This window comes from Mauremys reevesii, linkage group 1, assembly GCF_016161935.1.
Source record: "Mauremys reevesii isolate NIE-2019 linkage group 1, ASM1616193v1, whole genome shotgun sequence".
Taxonomy (NCBI): Eukaryota; Metazoa; Chordata; order Testudines; family Geoemydidae; genus Mauremys; species Mauremys reevesii.
The window spans coordinates 288,937,895-288,957,103 of record NC_052623.1 but is presented as its reverse complement, the minus strand read 5'-3'; the positions used below and the strand labels follow the sequence as shown (position 1 = coordinate 288,957,103).

Sequence of the window (19,209 nt, the reverse complement as noted above, 5' to 3'; positions counted from 1 at the left end):
TTAATTTTCTATACCTCCTTCTCTAATAATCTACAATGTGTTTCAAAAAGCATTTCAGCAATATAGTTTTCTCTTTGCCTTCATTCTGCAGTGAAGTTATGCTAAATTTGATATTTCCGTGGGAACAAATATGGAAATCAAGTTTTAACTTAATTGCAGAGTCATGCAGAAAGAGATACTGGGTTGAAAAAGATTTCTCATTCAAACAAGAATCTATGATGACAATATTAAGAGTATTTTTATTAATACTTTATAAAAGGTTAATAAATTACAGATGTTGCTGACAGGAATAGTGTGTGTTATAAATGATTATAAACACATCAGTAGAAGGTATTATAGATCATTTATAAGCAGCCTACTACACTTTTGGACATAATTGACTAAAACACCAAAGATTTATTAATCCTTTATGAAAGTATGCTAAACAAAGTCTGGTCAAAACCACAATAATACATGACTCTAGAGGTTCACAGAAAACCTACTTAGCAAGGAGGCTAAAATTTACAAGCTATGTGTACATACTAGAGACAGTGCCGGGGTATGCAGTTTAGAATGCCTCCAAAAGAAATAGAGGACATCCTGTATATACCAGCAGACCCAAGGTGGACTGATTTAAAACAAAACTATTTAAATCAGCAAAATGAAACATTGGTTTAAATCACCAATTTTAATTGTATTTTGGATTTGTACTTTTTAGTTATTGTCCTTAAAAAGGCTGATTCTCACTGGTTGGAAACCCTTAACACATGTTGATTTGCAACTAAATCTCTCTCTCTTATGGTATTTCCTTTTGTTAAGCAAGAGGATACACTACACATACAACACTGCTGCTGCATGAATTACCCCCAGAGAATTCTGCACACATGCAGTGGTGCAGAATTCATGCCCCCTTCCCTGATTTCTTTGCTCCTCCCCAGAAAAATGACTTTCTGACAGGGATGCAATGGGAAGCTGCAAGAGCAGTCACCACTCCCTAGCTGCGCAGGTACATTTCAGGCACACAGAGCAGACAGTGGAGAGGTAAATCACCATGGGGCTGGAGACACCCCAGACAGTGGCTACTACACTGAGCCAGGATCAGCTGCTACTCCCGGCTGGGCTGGAGACAGGAGAGGACGGGACCTTCCTCTTCCCCTGGAAGGAGTCGCTGGGGCTGTGTCAGATCCACCACCAGAAATCTCCCACAGCTGCAGGAAGCTCAGCATCCTCCCCTGCTTTCTGCCCCCATCACTCCTCAGCTGTGGGGGGAAGGGGTCACTGTACATAGAGCTGCTCCCCCATCCACCCAACCCCTATGCATCTGGACCTCCCATGACAAGACACCTCTGCCAAGCCTCACCTGGTACATCCAGAACCCCCCTAGCCCTCCATACCCAAACCCCACCACACTGAACCTCAATCCCTGCATCTAGAGCCCCTTGCACCAAGACCCCCACCCCACTGAGCTCCCTTTATTCAACCCCCACACCCTGATGCACCATCCCCTGCACCCCCACATCCAGACCCCCATGTTACTGACCACCAACTAGCTGCACCCAGACCGCCCGACCAAGCCCCACTTCCCCAGCACCCAGACCCCTCTGCTGAGCCCCAACAACCTTCACTTGGAAGCCCCTGCAGAGGCCCATTGACTCTGTACCTGGAACCCCCCCAATGGTGGGACCCCCCCACCTAGACCCCACACTGAGCTGCCTGCACCAGATTGTCCCACACAGAATTCCTCTCACCCAACACCTGGGTCCTTCCCGTGCCCCCACCCCCCCACTTGTATCCTGCCTGGTTGAGCCTACCTGACCCACACCTGGTGCACCTGGCACAGAGGGACATGGTCCAGGGTGTTTCTGGGGCAGGCTGAGGCCTTGTGCTGTGTCAGGGTCAGGTGCAGCCTCTCCACTGAGTCTGTGTTCTGTGGGGTGAGGGGGCTGCAGGGTGATCTTCCACCTTCGTGCAGTCAGTGGCCTGTGCTCCCCACTGCCATGCTGGAGATTCTGCATTGGATTTATTGACAAATCAAACGTGCAGAATTTTAAAATATTGTGCGCAGGATTTTTTTATGCCCTCAGGAGTAATCAATGCAGCTGCACTGTTACAGCGCGCCTGGTGAAGATGCTCTACATCAACGGGAAGGAGCTCTCCTGTCATCATAATAAAACCACCTCCACAAGCGACAGAAGCTATGTCACTAGGAGAAGCTGGCCACACCGGCGCTTATGTCGATGTAACTTATGTTGCTCAGGGGGTGGCTTATTCACACCTCTTAGTGACAGCCTCTGCATTGGCAGAATTTATATGTCTACACTACAGCTTATCTATACACATTTATTTAAGCAATTATATAATTTAACTTTTTACTAAATTAAATTTTTACTTGTGATTTGTGGCAAGCTCTATTTGGATGGCAATTCAAATTCAATTTCAAATGCACAAACAGCATTGTAATCTTTTTATTAAATAAAGCTACCTTAAATGTGCTGGATACTTAAGAAAAAAGTTTAGCAAAACATGTTTTACATTTAAAACTAATGGATTTATTAAACAAAGGAAGTAGTATCTGCAGTTAGTGAACTGAACTGATTGTTTCTGGTGACCATGTCCTTCAAGATTTTAGAACTAGTTCATCTACCAGAAAAGACTACTGCTTTCAAAAGCTGGTCTAGTATTGCAGCCAACTCTGGTTCCAAGTGCCTAAGAAATGACTTCTAAGACCTTCTTTAAAACTCGGCAGCAAACATGTATTTCTTAACATTATTAAAATCATTTAAATTAAATACACAAAAATAGATTATAAATAAGTTTAGGTCTTAACATAGCTTGCCAATTTCAAATTGAATGTAAAAATAATTTTTAAAAAATACAACAAACCCAATATAAATGAAAAAATCCATTTTTATTTATTTGTAAATCATTTATTTTTATCCGCCTCACCCAAACTGTCAAAATCTTCTGGTTCTCCTCCACCTGCAGCAGCAGCTTTATCTAGGTAGCACTTGGTGAATACTGAGCTTCTCCTCTCACACCCCATCCCCATGAAGGGGTTCCCCATATTCACTTCTCTTCCTGGTAGGAAGGGGAGCCAAAGTTGGTCAGTTATCTTCTCTCCCAACCTAAGGGTGAGGTGTAATCCTTGCACAGCTCCTTGCTCTACCCAAAACACACAGGTGTTTTGCTCACTGCCTAACTCTTCTTAGTTTAAGCCATTTGTTTGCTGCCTCTGCTTTCCACATTTATGTCTATTGTTTTCATTCAAATTTCCTTCTTTTGCCTTTACAGCATCTTTCATTGAAAAGTTATCCTAATGTTTTTTCCAGGATAGCACCTCGTCTTTCTTGCCATTTTTCTTGCTTCTTCAACACTTTCGGTATGTTTCTCATTTTGTCTTGCGCCCTAGGCTGATCTTGATCAATTTCAATATCTGGGTGGGGCAGAGCCAGGGTCTCCCAGTTAGATGCACTAAGCAGGTAAAGTCCAGAGTACCTGGATCGTGGGTGGGGGCTTAATGGAACATTCTGAATACTGCTCTTCAATTTTTGCCAAAGTTGGGGCATGGAGGCAAAGATTCAGAAAGGAAAAGAGGAAGAGAGGAGGGACAATGACTGGAGTTGGTGAATCTAGAAACAAAGGGATTATGGGGAAGAAGGGTAGGGACAATGGTACAAAAAAAACCAATCAGCAGAAATTTAAAACATCTGAGTTTTAAGCTGTAAAACGCATAGTGTGTTGGTATCACTGGACTGTGTAGGGGTTGTGAAGGTGTGCTGCTATACCCAGTTCATACTGGGCCAAGTAGCTATATTCCCAAGGCAGATTCCACCCTGGGAGCTCCTGCAATGCCTCTTAGAGCCTATGTGGCTGAGGAACAGGCTCATGAACATCAGGTCTGGAGCCAGTAAAATTCTGGATAAGTCAAAGTAAATAAGATATCTGAGGGGTTCAGATACTACAGTGATAGATCTATGTAACAATTTACATACAGATTTAAAATACCTGCAAGAAAGATGCTTTCACAATTCTCCCTTCACTAAACCATTAAATATATTACGTGTTTTTACTGAGTGTTCACTATTAACTCCAAGTCTGAAAGAAAGTCAAACACAAAAAAAGGATTTGTAGTTTATAATAGTCTATGTGTAAAGTGCTTGGCAATCTTCTGGAAGAGGGGCACAATATTATTATATTATTGACCTGAGCTTCCTGTTCTTGCCTTACAATTATTAGACTAGTAAAATTTAATCTCTGTACAGATTTATAGTCATGTGAACACTAACATGACTAGTCCTGTGGGACAGGCACCGCCTCTGTGGGTTCACTCCCCAAACCAACCCTTCCCCCCTAACCCCTCCTCTGCGTCGGGCAGGAGAAATGTATGTTTGCCTTGGCCAGGGCCCAGTGATGGGCTAATCCAGCCCTAGATGTGGCAGTCCATTTGGAACCTTCCTATGACCCAATAGAGGTCAGGACCCACTGTTTTGAAACTGACCAAAAGCAGTAAGGCAAAAGCCTCTCATGACAGATGCTGAAAGTAATGACATTTGGAAAAGTGTCAATACCACCATTAGTTCCATTGTAAAGACTAAAAATAATACAGATACTTAATGCACGACATGACGACATTGTAACATTTATGAAGCTTGAGTTGACTTAAAAAGTCAGAGGTTTTCCCATTGGTTCTGAAAATAATTTAAAAAGTAGTATCCTCATTAAAATATGAGGAGTACTCACTGATGCAACACATTTTATTTATTTAAATTATTTAAACGGATTATAGTAAATTTAGGATTTAACACGTCATAATTTCAAATTTAATTTTAAACAGTTTTAAAAGAAATGTATTTAATTCAAATAAAACATTTAAATAAAAACAATTTTTTAAAATTATTAATTTGTATTCACTTTGCCTTCAGGGTATGATACAATGCACACATTTTTTGCATAACTCTTAATGTATGTGCTTGTTTTTCCACCTTTTTTATTTTACTCTTGACCATTTGGTTGTTGAATATTCTTTTGGCAGCAACAGTTGTAATCCTTTTAACATTACCTATGGTAGGCGGTTTATGTTTGCCTGATTCCTTATTTTGGCACTAGGAATTATTTTTAAAACCTTAAAGAACAGTGCTAATATCTGGTGAGTTTTACTTTGTTTTGTTTACAAAGAAGAACATACATACAAATAATTTACCCTCCTATCTGGAAGCTTCTGTTTCCTGGTGATAATACTATTGCAGACATGGTACTTAAAGTTAATTATTCATTGCACACTTGCCCCTTTTACAACTACATGTCAAAGCCCTTATCTTGCTAACACTTATGCACAAGATAAACTTTTTGTACTGAGTAGTCCATATATAAAGTGAGTTCATCTCTGTGTAAAGTTACTCATTCGTGTTTGCTAGATAGGAGCCCAAGACCTCTTCCAATTGATGAAAACAGAAGGGTCCCAATGACAGTGAGAGAGGAACTTCATAATTTAAAAAAAAAAAAAAAGAAATCCCCATAAAGGCCTGTATTTGTACTTCTAAAGGTTAGTCTTACACACATGGAGATTAAAGCGACTTCATATTAAACATGGACTGTTGGTACACCTAACAAACTTCTATACCTCACATGAGAGTAATGGCTACTGAGGACTGAAAACTGCAAGCTTTCAACATAATTTATGATATAAGTGACACAAACAGGACAGAGTAACTTTACATAATCAAATTTCCCCTGTCAAACACAAGAAAAGCGTGAGAGTCAGAAAAAGATGTGCCAATTTATTTAAAACATCCTGTGTTACAATTAGCAACAAAATGGGAGATGAACTTTTCACATCCTAGAGCAGGAAGAAGATATACTTAGAGACACTTCAAATACATATCCCCAGTATTTGTACAGAAAGTAAAATGTAAACATGTTTTAGATTACCTTAAATGGAATTTCCTCTTTGCTTTTGTTTTCAAAACTCAATATTGAGGGCAGAGGAGGTAAAACAAAACCAAACCCACCACTTCTCAGACATGTAAAATACTTTCTCCAAGTGGCCCATAGATGGTGATGTGGTACCTCTCAGCTCAACAATATTTGACAATTTACAAATGCTTGTAAACTTTACCTCAGGTAGGCTAACAATTCAAAAACTGTTAATACAAAAGGACAGATTCATAAATTATTGGCTAAATGCTCTAAACTTTTTTCTGAAAAAAGTTGTATGTAGTAATTTTTTTTAAGTAGATACAAAATATGCTGCTCAGCAAGCATTTTATGAAAACAATATTGAAATGCTGAATCACTGTTTCAGCACACACTAGCAATATAAACACATGTTTATGGGTATACTATGCAAAAAATCAACCCACTTTTTATTTCATGTAATAAATGTTTCTATATATAAACATAGTAGTCATATGCATTTGTATGCATATAAACAATGTTGAGTCAAACACTGCATTTAACTGATCCACACCTATAATTATTATTTACATTGAAAGATAACTATACACCCGCTGCCAAATAGAGATGATGATCTCACTATTGTATATTGCAGAATCATGGTGGTAATAGGGCACCTTTGACCACCTACCTCATCTGGCCTCTGTCCATCAATTCATCTCCACAACACTTTGACATTCCAAAACTCATGGGCAGCTTCAAGCAGCATGATTCTTTTTATTTTAACTGCAGCTACTTGAAGCTGCTCATGAGTTTTTGAATGTTAGAGTAAGTGCTGTGGAGATGAATTGGTGGGCAGAGACCAGATGAGGTAGGTGGTCAAAGATGCCCTGTTACCATCATGATTCTGCAATATATAATAGTGAGATCATCTCTATTTGACAGAGGGGTGTATAGTTATCTTTCAATGTAAATAATAATTATAGGTATGTATATATTCCATGTATTTCTTCTCTCCAACAAAATATGGATGTTTTGCCTCACACAGTTACTCCTGCCAAAGGTTCCAGCAATACGCAAGATTTGGTCCTGGTCAGTGTCAGCTTTTCCTGTATGAGAACGTCATACTCATAGTTCAGGGCAACTGCACCTGTATTTCCCCTCTGTGGTCCAGCAGAGTACCAAAGTTTTACGTTTCTAGCTCCTAAGTTGTCACCTCTCTTCGGCAGAGAATCATGCCTATTTCCCTCTTGAATGTTGTTTTCTAGGCTGCACAGTTCCCTGACTGCATGGAGAGTTCCCCCAGCAAGTAAGTATCAGAGGGGTAGCCATGTTAGTCTGGATCTGTAAAAGCAGCAAAGAGTCCTGTGGCACCTTATAGACTAACAGACATATTGGAGCATGAGCTTTCGTGGGTGAATACCCACTTCGTCGGATGCATGTAGTGGAAAGTAAGACTGTCTAAAGCAGACCTGCTTTGTAAAGAAAATTAAGGAAACAAAATGATCCCATTCTTTTTCAAATTCATGTCCAATGACGCTCACAATGGGATCTGTACATCAAGAAAATTAATTTGGCTATGAAAATCTCCTTTGTGAACATATACTTGGGGTAGAGGTGGATTTTTAGCTTTAAATGCTAGAAGGAATACATTTCCTCAGTCACATTTTTAAATTCTTCTTTTTGTTCTGGGCTCAAATTTTATTTTTTTGAGGGGATTAGTCTTATTGGCTAAGTAATAGAAAAGTTCCACAGCATCTGAGAATTACTCAGATTTTTCTTGGGTGGTTCTAATTTAACATAGTTGAAATCAACTCAGATTTCCACTGATACTGCAACAGTAGTGCGACCAGCCTATAATCTGTCATGTACATATGAAACATACTTCCATCCCACAATTTACCTTTGTGAATTTAGTGCCTCTCTGTAAAGTCCCTTTTTGTGTAAGATGTATGCTGTGTTTTGATAGTAGTCTGGGGAAAGCTGACTAGTTACATGACGCAAACTCTTTTCTGGTCTACCACTGGTTCTGCTGTGGTTCACTGCAGATAGGAGCATAGAGTCTTGCCTAAGTAGCTGGAAAAAAGGAGGATGTGCCAACCTGTTAACTGTACTAGACACTCAAGAGTCAATTAAGGCAGGAATCAAGAATCAAGACCCTTGGCTAGGAACAAGCCCATATATCCACCAAATATGGATCCAAGGGAATAATTCAGAGAAAACTGAAGTCTGTAATGCAGTACTTAAATTGTGCCAGTCGCAGATCCACGAAAAACACCAGTATATCAGTTCACATCCTGAAGTTTCCTTACCACCATAAGGATTAGAAACTTTGTTTTTGTTTGTTTTGTGAGTTTAAATTCTGAAGAAAGTGATAAGGCAATCAGAGAGGTGCCAATCAGGAATCCCAGAAACACAGGAACTAAATGTCCCTTAATTGTGTATGAAAATAATTAAAATACTTCTGGGATAGAAATGAATAATTACACCATAACATTCAAAAGCAATGACCATAGCAAAACCTAGTAATCTTACGTTCTGTTTAATATACAAGATCTAGATGAAGAACTAATGTTCTTGGTCTCCAAGAAAAAGAGATGTTTAAAAGTTATGTTAACTATAGCATGACAGTGCCATGCCATCAGTTTTGCTATTACTAGCATAGGTCTCCAAGAGCTAACTTCATTCATTCTAACAAAGAGCCTTGTCCCACCATATAAAAGCTAGTGGAGGGATGATACATCAAATGGCACTGGGGATTATGTCAATGACAAGGGAAGGCTGGTTTTATTCTACAATTTAATAAATAATATTATAAGGTATACCTGCCTCAGCATAGGGTGGGGAGGGGGAGGAGACACAGAATCGGACTAGATGCCCCTAGAGGTACCTTCCAGCCCTGTATTTATATTATTTCTTTTTAATATTTTTTAAATTAGGTATGTATTACGTTTCCTTGCTCAGCTCAGGGTGAGGGACCATCAAAAGTTAAAGCATGTGGATAGGGAGATTCTCCTCCAACAGGAATGCAGGTTTACACAGAAGGGCATCCTTCGTGGGCCGAGCTTATTCGAGGTACACCATAGCTACCCATATCCGTTACTGCTGCCAGGAGCGAGTGAATGGATCAACTATACATTTTTAATAGGAAGAGTCTGACATTGAGCTCTCTCTATGGCAGTCCAATTTCATATTTTGTGTTAAAAGATAAACAAACTAACCTCACTGTTCCCCCCCCACCCACACGCACACACCCAGCAGTAACCATTTGTTGATTCCCGAAGGGATCAATAAATGTATATGCTTCCCTGTCTTGTGAAGCTGGATGCCTCAGAAAGCTTTCAATATGTTTCATATCTAAGATATATTGTAAATGTTTTGTGTTTATGAATACAGTATGCATATTGAAATTTTCACTAATCTATGTTATTACAAGTTATTAAATTGTGAAATTAGTATCAAAACTATAACGTTAATGAGAACTAATATTTACTGACATGAAGCTGAGCACTGTAAAGTATGTAGTACATTTGTATAAGAAACTCCAAAAGATAAAATAAGAAACCATTTTATTTTAATTGTGATATTTTCCAAATTGAGTGTGATTATTCACATTTCAGTGTAGTATTAAGGACAATTAGGATTGCACTTGAGTGAAGTCAAATTTATCAGAAAACAGCTTCACAAAAAAGTTATGAAGAGGCATAAACTGAAGACAACACACTTCATATCTCCTGCAAGCCTTTTTTTTTTTAAATTAAAACTGTGTTCTACCAAATTAAGTGAAAAAGATAGGGGTTTTGAACAATATGCCAGCAAACTATCAATTTACTTTGGTGTCCCTTTACATGCTAACCAGAGTCCAAATCGTATAGTTAACATTTGGTTACTATAAAATGTTTGATCCAAGATTCTAGAAATATAATTACATACTAGTACCTAGATGACATCTTCTTTTCGATGTCATATCCTATTGATCAGTAAATGACAGTACCTGGTTTGGACAATAGGCAGATTCAACCATAACCATTTAATCCTGATAGAATTTGGGTCACTGCATAGTTTACTGTTACTTGAGATTATTTGTATAACACCTTGAAGCTAGAGGTGTATAATCTCCCCTACGTAGGCATGTATAATGCAGTGTTATGGAGAACTGTACACAAGAATGAGAGAAAGTACCCTTTAAACACAAAAAGGAAGAAACTGCCCATGACTGTTTGGAGCAGGACAGGGAAGAGAGAGACTGTGTGTGTGTCCCCAGTCTGATTTTGTGGGGAAAACATGTATTTCAGCCTCCATTTTGAGTGTCACCTTGATTACGTACTTCACCATAACTGTCAGGTTAGACTGCATCATTCCTTGTGTTGGGGGTGGGTGGGGTGGCACCTAGGTCATCGACTATTGAATAGCCTTACCCTAGCAGGACAAGGGAGATTACCAACAGTCATTAACTTAACAACCCTCTGCCAGCAATTCCACTCCAGGGCTGGCACATGGAAAATCCTAGCATAGAAGAGAAATAGGAAAAAGATGTCATAGCCAGTTTTTAAAAGGGACAGGCTCTCAAGCAAAAAGACACCTTCCAGAATGAGAAAGCTAAGCAGGAGTGAGAGCGCAGAAATGGCATTGACCACCTGAAGGACACTGACCAAAATCCAGAAGACTCAGCAGTGGTGAGACCACTGGAGGGAGAAGTCTGCATTCAGGTGTGTGTTAGTTTTTCATATATCAATAAACCTCTGGCGCTTTTCTATGAATAAAATGTTTGTGTTTAAGAAGACCCTTTCCAAAAAGCCTGTGTGTTCTTTATATTAACTATAATAATGGTCCCCCAAAAGAGTTAAATGGTAAACTGGCATGCCCATCCTGGTGGAACTGTGGGGAGAACATGCGTAGGTATACTGGGAAGACTGGGGAGGTTGAGCACTGGAGTCTTGGGACCTACAGCAGTCGGGTAACAGGGCCCATATGCCAAAAAATGGTATCTGAATGGAAGTCTATGCCCCAGGACTGTGCCTGAGAGGTCAGAACAAGCAACAATGTCTGGACACTGCTCAAAGCCAACTGGACACTCAGAAGCATATGGGATAAAAAGACTGGATGCAGTACAGCAGCCTATATTGGCTCCACAAGGGAAAAAACTTAGACAGGGCTGTAATAATGCCTTGGAGGTAATGTTTAGCAGTATACATAGTTTGCTGTAATTCTTTTAAATATAAAAATCACTAAAGATGACTTTCAAACGTTATTTTTTTAAAATACATTCCTATAAAGTATACTTAGGTTTAAAAGATAATACTAAACTTCCACATTCAACATTACCTTGTCTATTTACTTCATTTTGAAGCAGTTCTTCCATTGCCTCTTCCTCAGCAATATCTAATGGAGTGTCTCCTTCACTATTCACAGCTCCCACATGTGCTCCTTGACTAATTAAATACCTGTAAAAGAAGGGGGGGAAAAAAGAGTTGGAAGCTAAACAAAACATAAGGTGATCATCAGGTTAATAAAGTTGGGTACAGTGAAAAAGTAACAAAAGCTGTTAGAACCTGGGACCACACACTGCAACTAAATATTTGATATTACACACACATACATATACAGTAAGAATAAGACCATAGGTTTACCTACAAGTGTTAGCTGTTTAGGGCAGCATTTCAGATAAAATGCATCTTAGTATATGGTACCAATCTCTGCAGTTAGCCACTGAAAAAATTCTCAGTCATATACTGATAGATCTCTTCAGGGCTTGGGGGCACAAAAAGAGACAGTCCAATGGTAAATGAAAGGTTTCCCTGAAGAACATAGGGGCCTGAGACATCTACATTTGCAGGATTTAAGTTTTCAAATTAAGAAAGTTGACATTCCTAGTACTTATGATTGCAAAGATAACATTCGGAAGGTTGATACCTTATTCTTTGCAGATTTGGGAAGAAGAATAACACCAGTGCCTTCAATTCTGCTCCTAACTTAGCCAAGCAGCAGAAAAGTTAACCAGACTGCTCAGTTTCACTCTCACTATTCAGAATTCTTTAAGCAGTGGTGAAACTTAATCACCTCAATTTCATAGTGCAGGTGTTGATGGGGAAAAGCTATGAACAACAGAAGAAGGGAGGGAGGACAACTACTGAAGACCTCTTTTCTACTCCCTTCATCTTTCAGCTGCCAAGAGGATGCTGCAGGAATAGCATACTGAAGGCCTGCCCCCTTGCAGCAACCACAAAGCTCTGGCAGCAGCAAAAATATTCTGTTTCCATTATAACACCTAGAGGGAGCGAGGATTCAAATTTAGAGATATACTAGCCAAAGTTGCATATAGAGATGGCACTCCCCCAAGCAAGGTACAGATTCACATACTGGCAAAAATCCAAGCACCTTCCTGTGCAGCAGCACAAGTTGAAGAAGTTATTGCGCATTTCGCCAGAGGGCTGACCCCAGTTCTTGCTAGCAGGGCCCTTTACATCATCGTTAGATATATATGCACGTGCACGCCCATCCACCCTTGTCTAGGTAGGTTGAGCATTCCAGCAGTTTGGTGTCTAATCAGAGAATACCAGGGTTGGAAGGGACCTCAGGAGGTCATCTAGTCCACCCCTCTGCTCAAAGCAGGACCAATCCCCAGACAGATTTTTGCCCCAGATCCCTAAATGGCCCCCTTAAGGATTGAACTCAACCCTGGGTTTAGCAGGCCAATGCTCAAACCACGGAGCTATCCCAATATGTTTCAATATGTAAAATGTTTTACTTTAAACCTAGGGTAGGCACTGAGACCTGGAGTCAACAATCCAGATCAGGAGGAATTTATTCCTGGTTCTGGAATATCAAATAGATAGGTTCCAACAAGGAGACATACGACAGACATTTTAATAGTTAGAACTTGATTAACTCCCTTATCTCTATTAAACTATAAGTCTATGAAGTCTTCGGAACCTTGCAGCCCAACGTATATTCTACTGTTGTCAAAGCACCCAATCGATAGTGACTGAAGCATCAGCACCACTCTAGATTGCAGCCTTACAAATTTTTGATCATGAGGTTACTACCTCTCTTATGGATTTACTTTGTTACAGTAGTACGCAGGGGTCCAAATCAGCACCCCATTGTATTAGGCACTGTACACATAAAGACGGTTCTTGCCTCAAAGAGCTTACAATTTAAGAATGAGCCACAAATCTCTTCAGCATAAGCCTTCCGTATATTACACATGCACACTCCCTTTGGTGATAGATATAGACAGATATAATGTGCTTTCTTAAGAACATAGGGGCCTGAGACATCTATATTTGCAGGATTTAAGTTTTCAAATTAAGAAAGCTGTTTCCTGTCATATTACATATAGGAAATATATAACCTATGGGGACTGCAGATGCCCAGCCATTTTTATTTAGGGTCCTGAATACAGGTTGTGAAACAGAATTTTAGGCACCAACATTTTTTAAAAATCGGCTATTAGCAAGACTTGCATATAAACTGGGCAATACTCTTCCGAGGTGGTCTCTGATCTAATTGCTAACTTTTCCAGGGAATATCTTAGTGAATTTACACCTGACTACTTTTGGCTGAAGTGTCCTACCCATCCTTTCAGGCTCATGCTCCATACCAGAGCACACACCACTACCACACATGCCTGTACATTGTTCTTTTTGCCATTTTATCCAGACTGTGACAATGTAAGATACTGCAACAACTGAAATTGAGTGTATGGCTAATGAAAGCAAGTCTGCGCACCAGAGAAAAAAAAATAGCCTTCAAGGTTTCATCATTTCTCTCTAAGGACATGTAAACAATCCCTCTCCAGTTTTTGAGGATTGCTCTTCAGAGGAGAAGTCTATCCACCAGTATTAAAATCCCACTGATTGAAATGTTAGCATCCTATGATTTCTTTTCCACTTTCCTTAATTTTTGCCTTTGTCAAGTGATGCAACATACCATCTTCTTGTCCATGGTTATAAAGATTACTATTAATTATTATTACTATTTATGGATATTCATGATACACAGGGGAGATTTTTACTAGAAACAGCGCATCTCCACTGAAAGTCACAGAACTTATTTGCTAGACAGTTGGGAAAGCAATGGGATGAACAGCTATTGTTAGCAGCAGCCAATCAATCGCTTGTGTCTATTGCTAAGAACCATTTAAAACATTTATCATTTGACTCTACTGCCATGTAACATTGATGGATTCCAGATGCAGGACTGATTTTGCTCATCCTGCTTTGATGCTAGTGTCTGAAGTACCTTAGAACTGTTTCTGAGATGTGTATAGTTTGAATAGTAGCATTTATTAAACACTTAGGTTTAGGTCAAATGTGTAGGAGTTTCAGATCTGGAAATTCAATAAATGCAGTTGACCACACCCATTTGGAGTTGTGGGTAATGAATACATCTGAAAATCAGGCACTTAATAATTAGGTATTTCCATTGGACATTCTTGACTGCTAAATGTATTGAACAGAATTTCTCTCTTCCCTCTTCAAGGAAAGGATGTGCCTTGTCTTTTGATTTCTCTACATATGTAGTGTAAAAAAGACTTTGTTCACTTGCCTAAATAAAAAGCAGTGTTCCTTGCTAAAATGTCTGGAGGATGGAATTGTTAACCACACCTCCCAAAAAGGGGTAGAGTCAAAATCCAGAGTCTATATAGAGAAGACACTGACAGGAAAAAGCAGGACTGGCTTGTTTGGCTGTGGATTCTGTTAACATCATGTGGATGCCAATACAAGCCCTTGACTATTTTTAGTGACTTTTCTAGTTGCATAGTTAATTAGTACCTTTAATATAGTGCTAGTTAGATTTAGTGTTAGGTAGCTGTAGTTTAAATATTTCCTTGGTGACGCCCTCGCCAGGGTTTAAACATTGTTGGGGATTGCTCCCACACACAATGGACAATGATCCCCATACAGGGTACTCGCTGGGCCTAGGTGATGCTCATGTTAAGGAGCAGTGTCTGATTTGCAGATTGTTCACCAAATGGATGCAGATGGTGAGGGATCTTCGTCTTATGTAGCACTTGCTCAAACAGGCCATGTGGCCTGCTTCCGCACTGATGCCCTTATCAGATAGGAGGTCACCCTCAGATTCTGCTTGCTACAATTTCATGCTTTGGTGCAGGAGCCTCTCTGAAGAGATGGAGGAGCAAGGTAAGAACCACATAGAGCTCCAACTCTAGCCATGGGCAGTAAGAAGGAACTGAGGGAGATTGGGGCACTGCTGTCTCATATAGCCGTGGAGAAGCTATGGGCCACAAGGCGCAATCAGTGCCCCATTACAGGAATTGCTAGGCAAAGTTCTCCAGCCCCAGTACACTTGGCACCCCGCCCCCCCCCGAAGCAGAATACACAGATGCATTTACTCAAAGAAGAACCTGCTAACTCTTGAGACAGAACAGAATACCACTTCTCTGTATGAAGGTATTTTGGCTCTGCAGCACTGACAGGAAGAAAAAGGTGACTGGCTTCAATGAAAATTAAGGAGCATCAAGACCTGACCGTCGTATTCGAGAAAGCAATGGGCATTTTTCACAGTGACTTTCATGGCAAGTTGCACTTCAAGCTAAATATGAATTTAATGAATTTTAATAATGTGGTTCCAATTTCATCAATTTGCACACATGAATGGGAGATCTGTTGCACATTACAATCAAGGCAAGACAATACATGACAAATGCACTTAATATTGACAACTGTAGTTTAGTTTGATTTAGGAAAATACTTCATAGTACATACTATATGTTTGCAGTGTTGTTGAAGCTGTGTTGGTCCCAGGATCTGAAAGAGACAAGGTAGGTGAGGTAATGTCTTTTATTGGACCAACTTCTGTTGGTGAAAGGGACAAGCTATCAAGCTTCAGAGAGGTCTTCCTGAGGTCTGAAGAAGGTGGGGATGGACCAGTGTCTAAGCTGGTGGGGATGGACCAGTAAGCATGGGTTCACACTTTGCAGGATATCACTTAAAATGAAGTGGACATTAAGGTTAGCAGGTAGTAAGCCATCACAAATTGTTGTAATGACCCATAAAACCAATGCGTCCGTTAAGCCCATGGTTTTTATGTCCACCAGAGTCATGACTTTAAGTTCCCATTAATTTAAGTTGACTTTTGAAGGTACTGTGCAGGTGTCTTTGGAGGACAAGGATTGCGAGATCGAGTGTGGAATGATTGCTTTATGAAAAATGTTCGTCCATGGGTGATACGGCATTTTTTTTTAAACAATTTTATGTGAGAATTCATTCAAAAGCATAATGATTGATTTCACCCACATAGGTGTTGCTCGGGCATCTGATGCACACCAGGTGTTGTTGATAAGCAGTAAGACCCATGGTTCTTGAAAGGTGTGTGTGTAGTTTGGAGGGGGAGGGGGATTAGAGGAAGTGAACATTGTAGCAATGGTGCCATGTCCACAGATATTTTCACAAAGTGATCACTCCAAATCTCAGCTTTTAGTCCTCATCCTCAAGAGCGCCAGCACAACACTTAAAAAGATGAGCCCGAGAACTTAAATTCATAACTCTGCTGGACACTGAACCATGGACTTAGACACACTAGTATTATGGCTTATTTCAAAAAGTTGTAACACCTTACTGCCTGCTAACACTTAATTGCCCACTTCATTTTAAGTGGTCTCCTACAGCTTGTGAAAAACCCTTATACTTAAATCTGTCCCTCCTTAAATTTAGCTTAGACACTCTGGTTACCTTCTCCAGACCTGAAAAAGAGCTCTGTGAAGCTAGAAAGCTTGTCCCTTGCACCAAAGGAAGTTGGCCCAATAAGATATTACCTCATCTACCTTGTTTCAGTACATACTATACACAGAAATACATTTTGTAAAAATAAAATATTACTATGAGAACACCTATAAGCATTTTTGCTCTAACATCTTTTCTGAGAAGTGTGGAAATCACTATTGTTCTGTAAATTATGACGTGTAGAATAGTGAGACTTGCTTTAATAATAATGGCACAATTTAAAGTTTGCATTTCTGTGCAAATTATTTGTCACAAATGCAATGGTATTTGCTGAAAAGTGCATTCTATTTGTGAAAGTTACTGGAGTAGAAGCTCTAGAAAGTACTCCACAAATCTAAACCACACTATAAATATGTAAAAGTTCTCACTTCCAACTTATTTTCCAAGCTTAAAAAATGCTGTGAGGATTAGATAAATTTTAATTTTGACACTGCAAAATAGATCTTTCTTATAGGGATAGAAATGACATCTAGAATCATCCGGATAGGGTCTGGCAACTTATAAAAAAGTCAAAGATGGCACATGCAAAGTCACTTTCTTATGTTACTTCCAAAAGTTCAAAAGTTGCTGGAAAGGAAGGAAAGGAAAAGAGATTTAACCATAAGTAGGTACACAAATTTTAATGTACTTTTATTCTTTTTAAATCTAGTTAATCCAACATTGTGAAAGTATTTGGGGAAAGGAAACCACCATTGTACAGTTCCAATAAAATAACAGGAACCTTTGATACCATGTCCAACCAGTTTCTTTTCAGCAAGGCAAGTTCTGAGGCAATGGAAAAGTAAACATTCAATATACAGCGGAATCAAACTATTACAAGCAAGTCTTTTCAGATTTTTAAACTCCTTCAAAACTTTTGGACAAAGTACTCAAAACAAGTTAAATTTGGAGATTAAAAAAATTATCAAAGGATTGGACAAACTGGCTATGCACTGCACTGTATTTCATTTTTTTTAAGTGTTATTAAGCAGAGTACCCTCTACAGATATAAAGGATACATTTTGAGAGATATGCACATTCCATTAGAGATTTCTCTAGAGATGCATGTTTAAAAAAAGAGAGAGAAACAGCAGTCTGGTCACTCACTGCCAAGGCTATCTTTGGACCAAGAGTTTTCAAGTTTGGATACTTCAGGTTTGAAAAATCATTCTTAAATGCACAACTATGTGGACTCAAAATTGTGAGGGCTAAGAATGGCAGGTGTGATACTGTGGGTACAGGGAAAAGCATGCCCTCCCTGCTCAAAAAAATCAGACCCTCTCTTGTCCAGATGTTTCTGAACACTACTGTAACCTGACCTTAGATTATGTATTAGTTATATTAATTACGGTACTTAAGAATCCCCAGTTATCACTTTGAGGGTTGACAGGTTCTTGCCCAAAGATCAGGCCCAGTATTATTTAAATTATTATATAGTTGGGAACCCTGATGTGCACAGTTGCAACACTTACAATGTAGGAAACCTTGTATTTACAAATATAGTTTATTAGTACATTTAGCACAGTCACAAACACCCCAACTTAGTAAAATAGAGATACTACAGAATGTACATCTACACACCCATATACTCACACCATCCATTGCAGCACAACTTGAAATGTTACCCATAATCTCTCTCATCACTATCAGCTTCCCCATCACCACCAGTGGCCATCATTTTGGCAGCTCCCAAGGGCTACATCTCTCTCTGCTACCGCCCCTAGGCTGGGATGCCACTTTTATAATATGTTACACAGATGCCATTATGTTTGATGCATGTTCAGTAGGGGATTTTTCCCTTTTCCTTATTTGTATTTCTTCACCTCACTAACGATGGAGTGTCTTTTTCCTATAGGTTAGTATATCAATGATCTCAATTTATTATATTTGTCAATTCGTTACTATGGCCCTTTTGTGGTTAGATATCACATTTGTTACTTCGGTCTTAACTAATTATTTCGGATATTTCCAAGTTCTAAGTTGTGGTGTACCTGTTAAGTTTAAAAGGGGATGAACTTAGGATGTGCCAACCTGCTTTAATGCATCCTCTATGTTAAAGGTCACAATCATACCTGAACCTTATGCTTTAGCTCCATTTATTTAGCTGAAAGGTCCAAGACATATGTATGCTAACTTGCTGAAGCTAATGTCTTACCAGATACAGGCCTGTAAGTTTCTTGCATTACTGCTGAATATAATGCAAAGCAGTAAATATAATGAAGGCACACTAGCCCCCTGGGCTACAGTAGCAGTGAATATAATAAAGCAAACTAGGCCACTGGGCTATACTACATGGCTTGGCCAATATTGGAGAAAGAAGTTTGCCTTGAAATCCCATTCTTCTGGGGAGGTAAAACTTTGTTTGTGGCCTATATATTTTAGGAACTCTACTCTGTATATATCCCTCAACAGCTCTTACATGCAGAATTTAGACTAAAGTTTGCAGGTCCTATCTTGAAAAATAAGAAAGCAACTCTCCCCTTACATTACTATTTAGAAACCCTGACACACTTTCACCCATTTACAGGAAATGCATTAAAAAACCTTTCCTAATAAAAACATGGCATTTCAATAATTCAGAGTCAAAGATTAATTCTCCTATAAGATAAAT

General features: G+C 39.3%; 1 protein-coding gene across 6 annotated transcripts in view; it reads right to left on the bottom strand.

Moving 5' to 3' along the window:
• PPP1R12A (protein phosphatase 1 regulatory subunit 12A) overlaps positions 1–19,209 on the bottom strand; it is a 213,420-nt gene that overhangs the window by 101,167 nt on the left and 93,044 nt on the right. For all 6 annotated transcript variants that reach the window (XM_039497659.1, XM_039497673.1, XM_039497666.1 and 3 more), the window contains one exon: positions 11,197–11,315. In XM_039497659.1, coding sequence (XP_039353593.1) covers positions 11,197–11,315 — 119 coding nt within the window. The remainder of the gene's footprint in view (positions 1–11,196; positions 11,316–19,209) is intronic.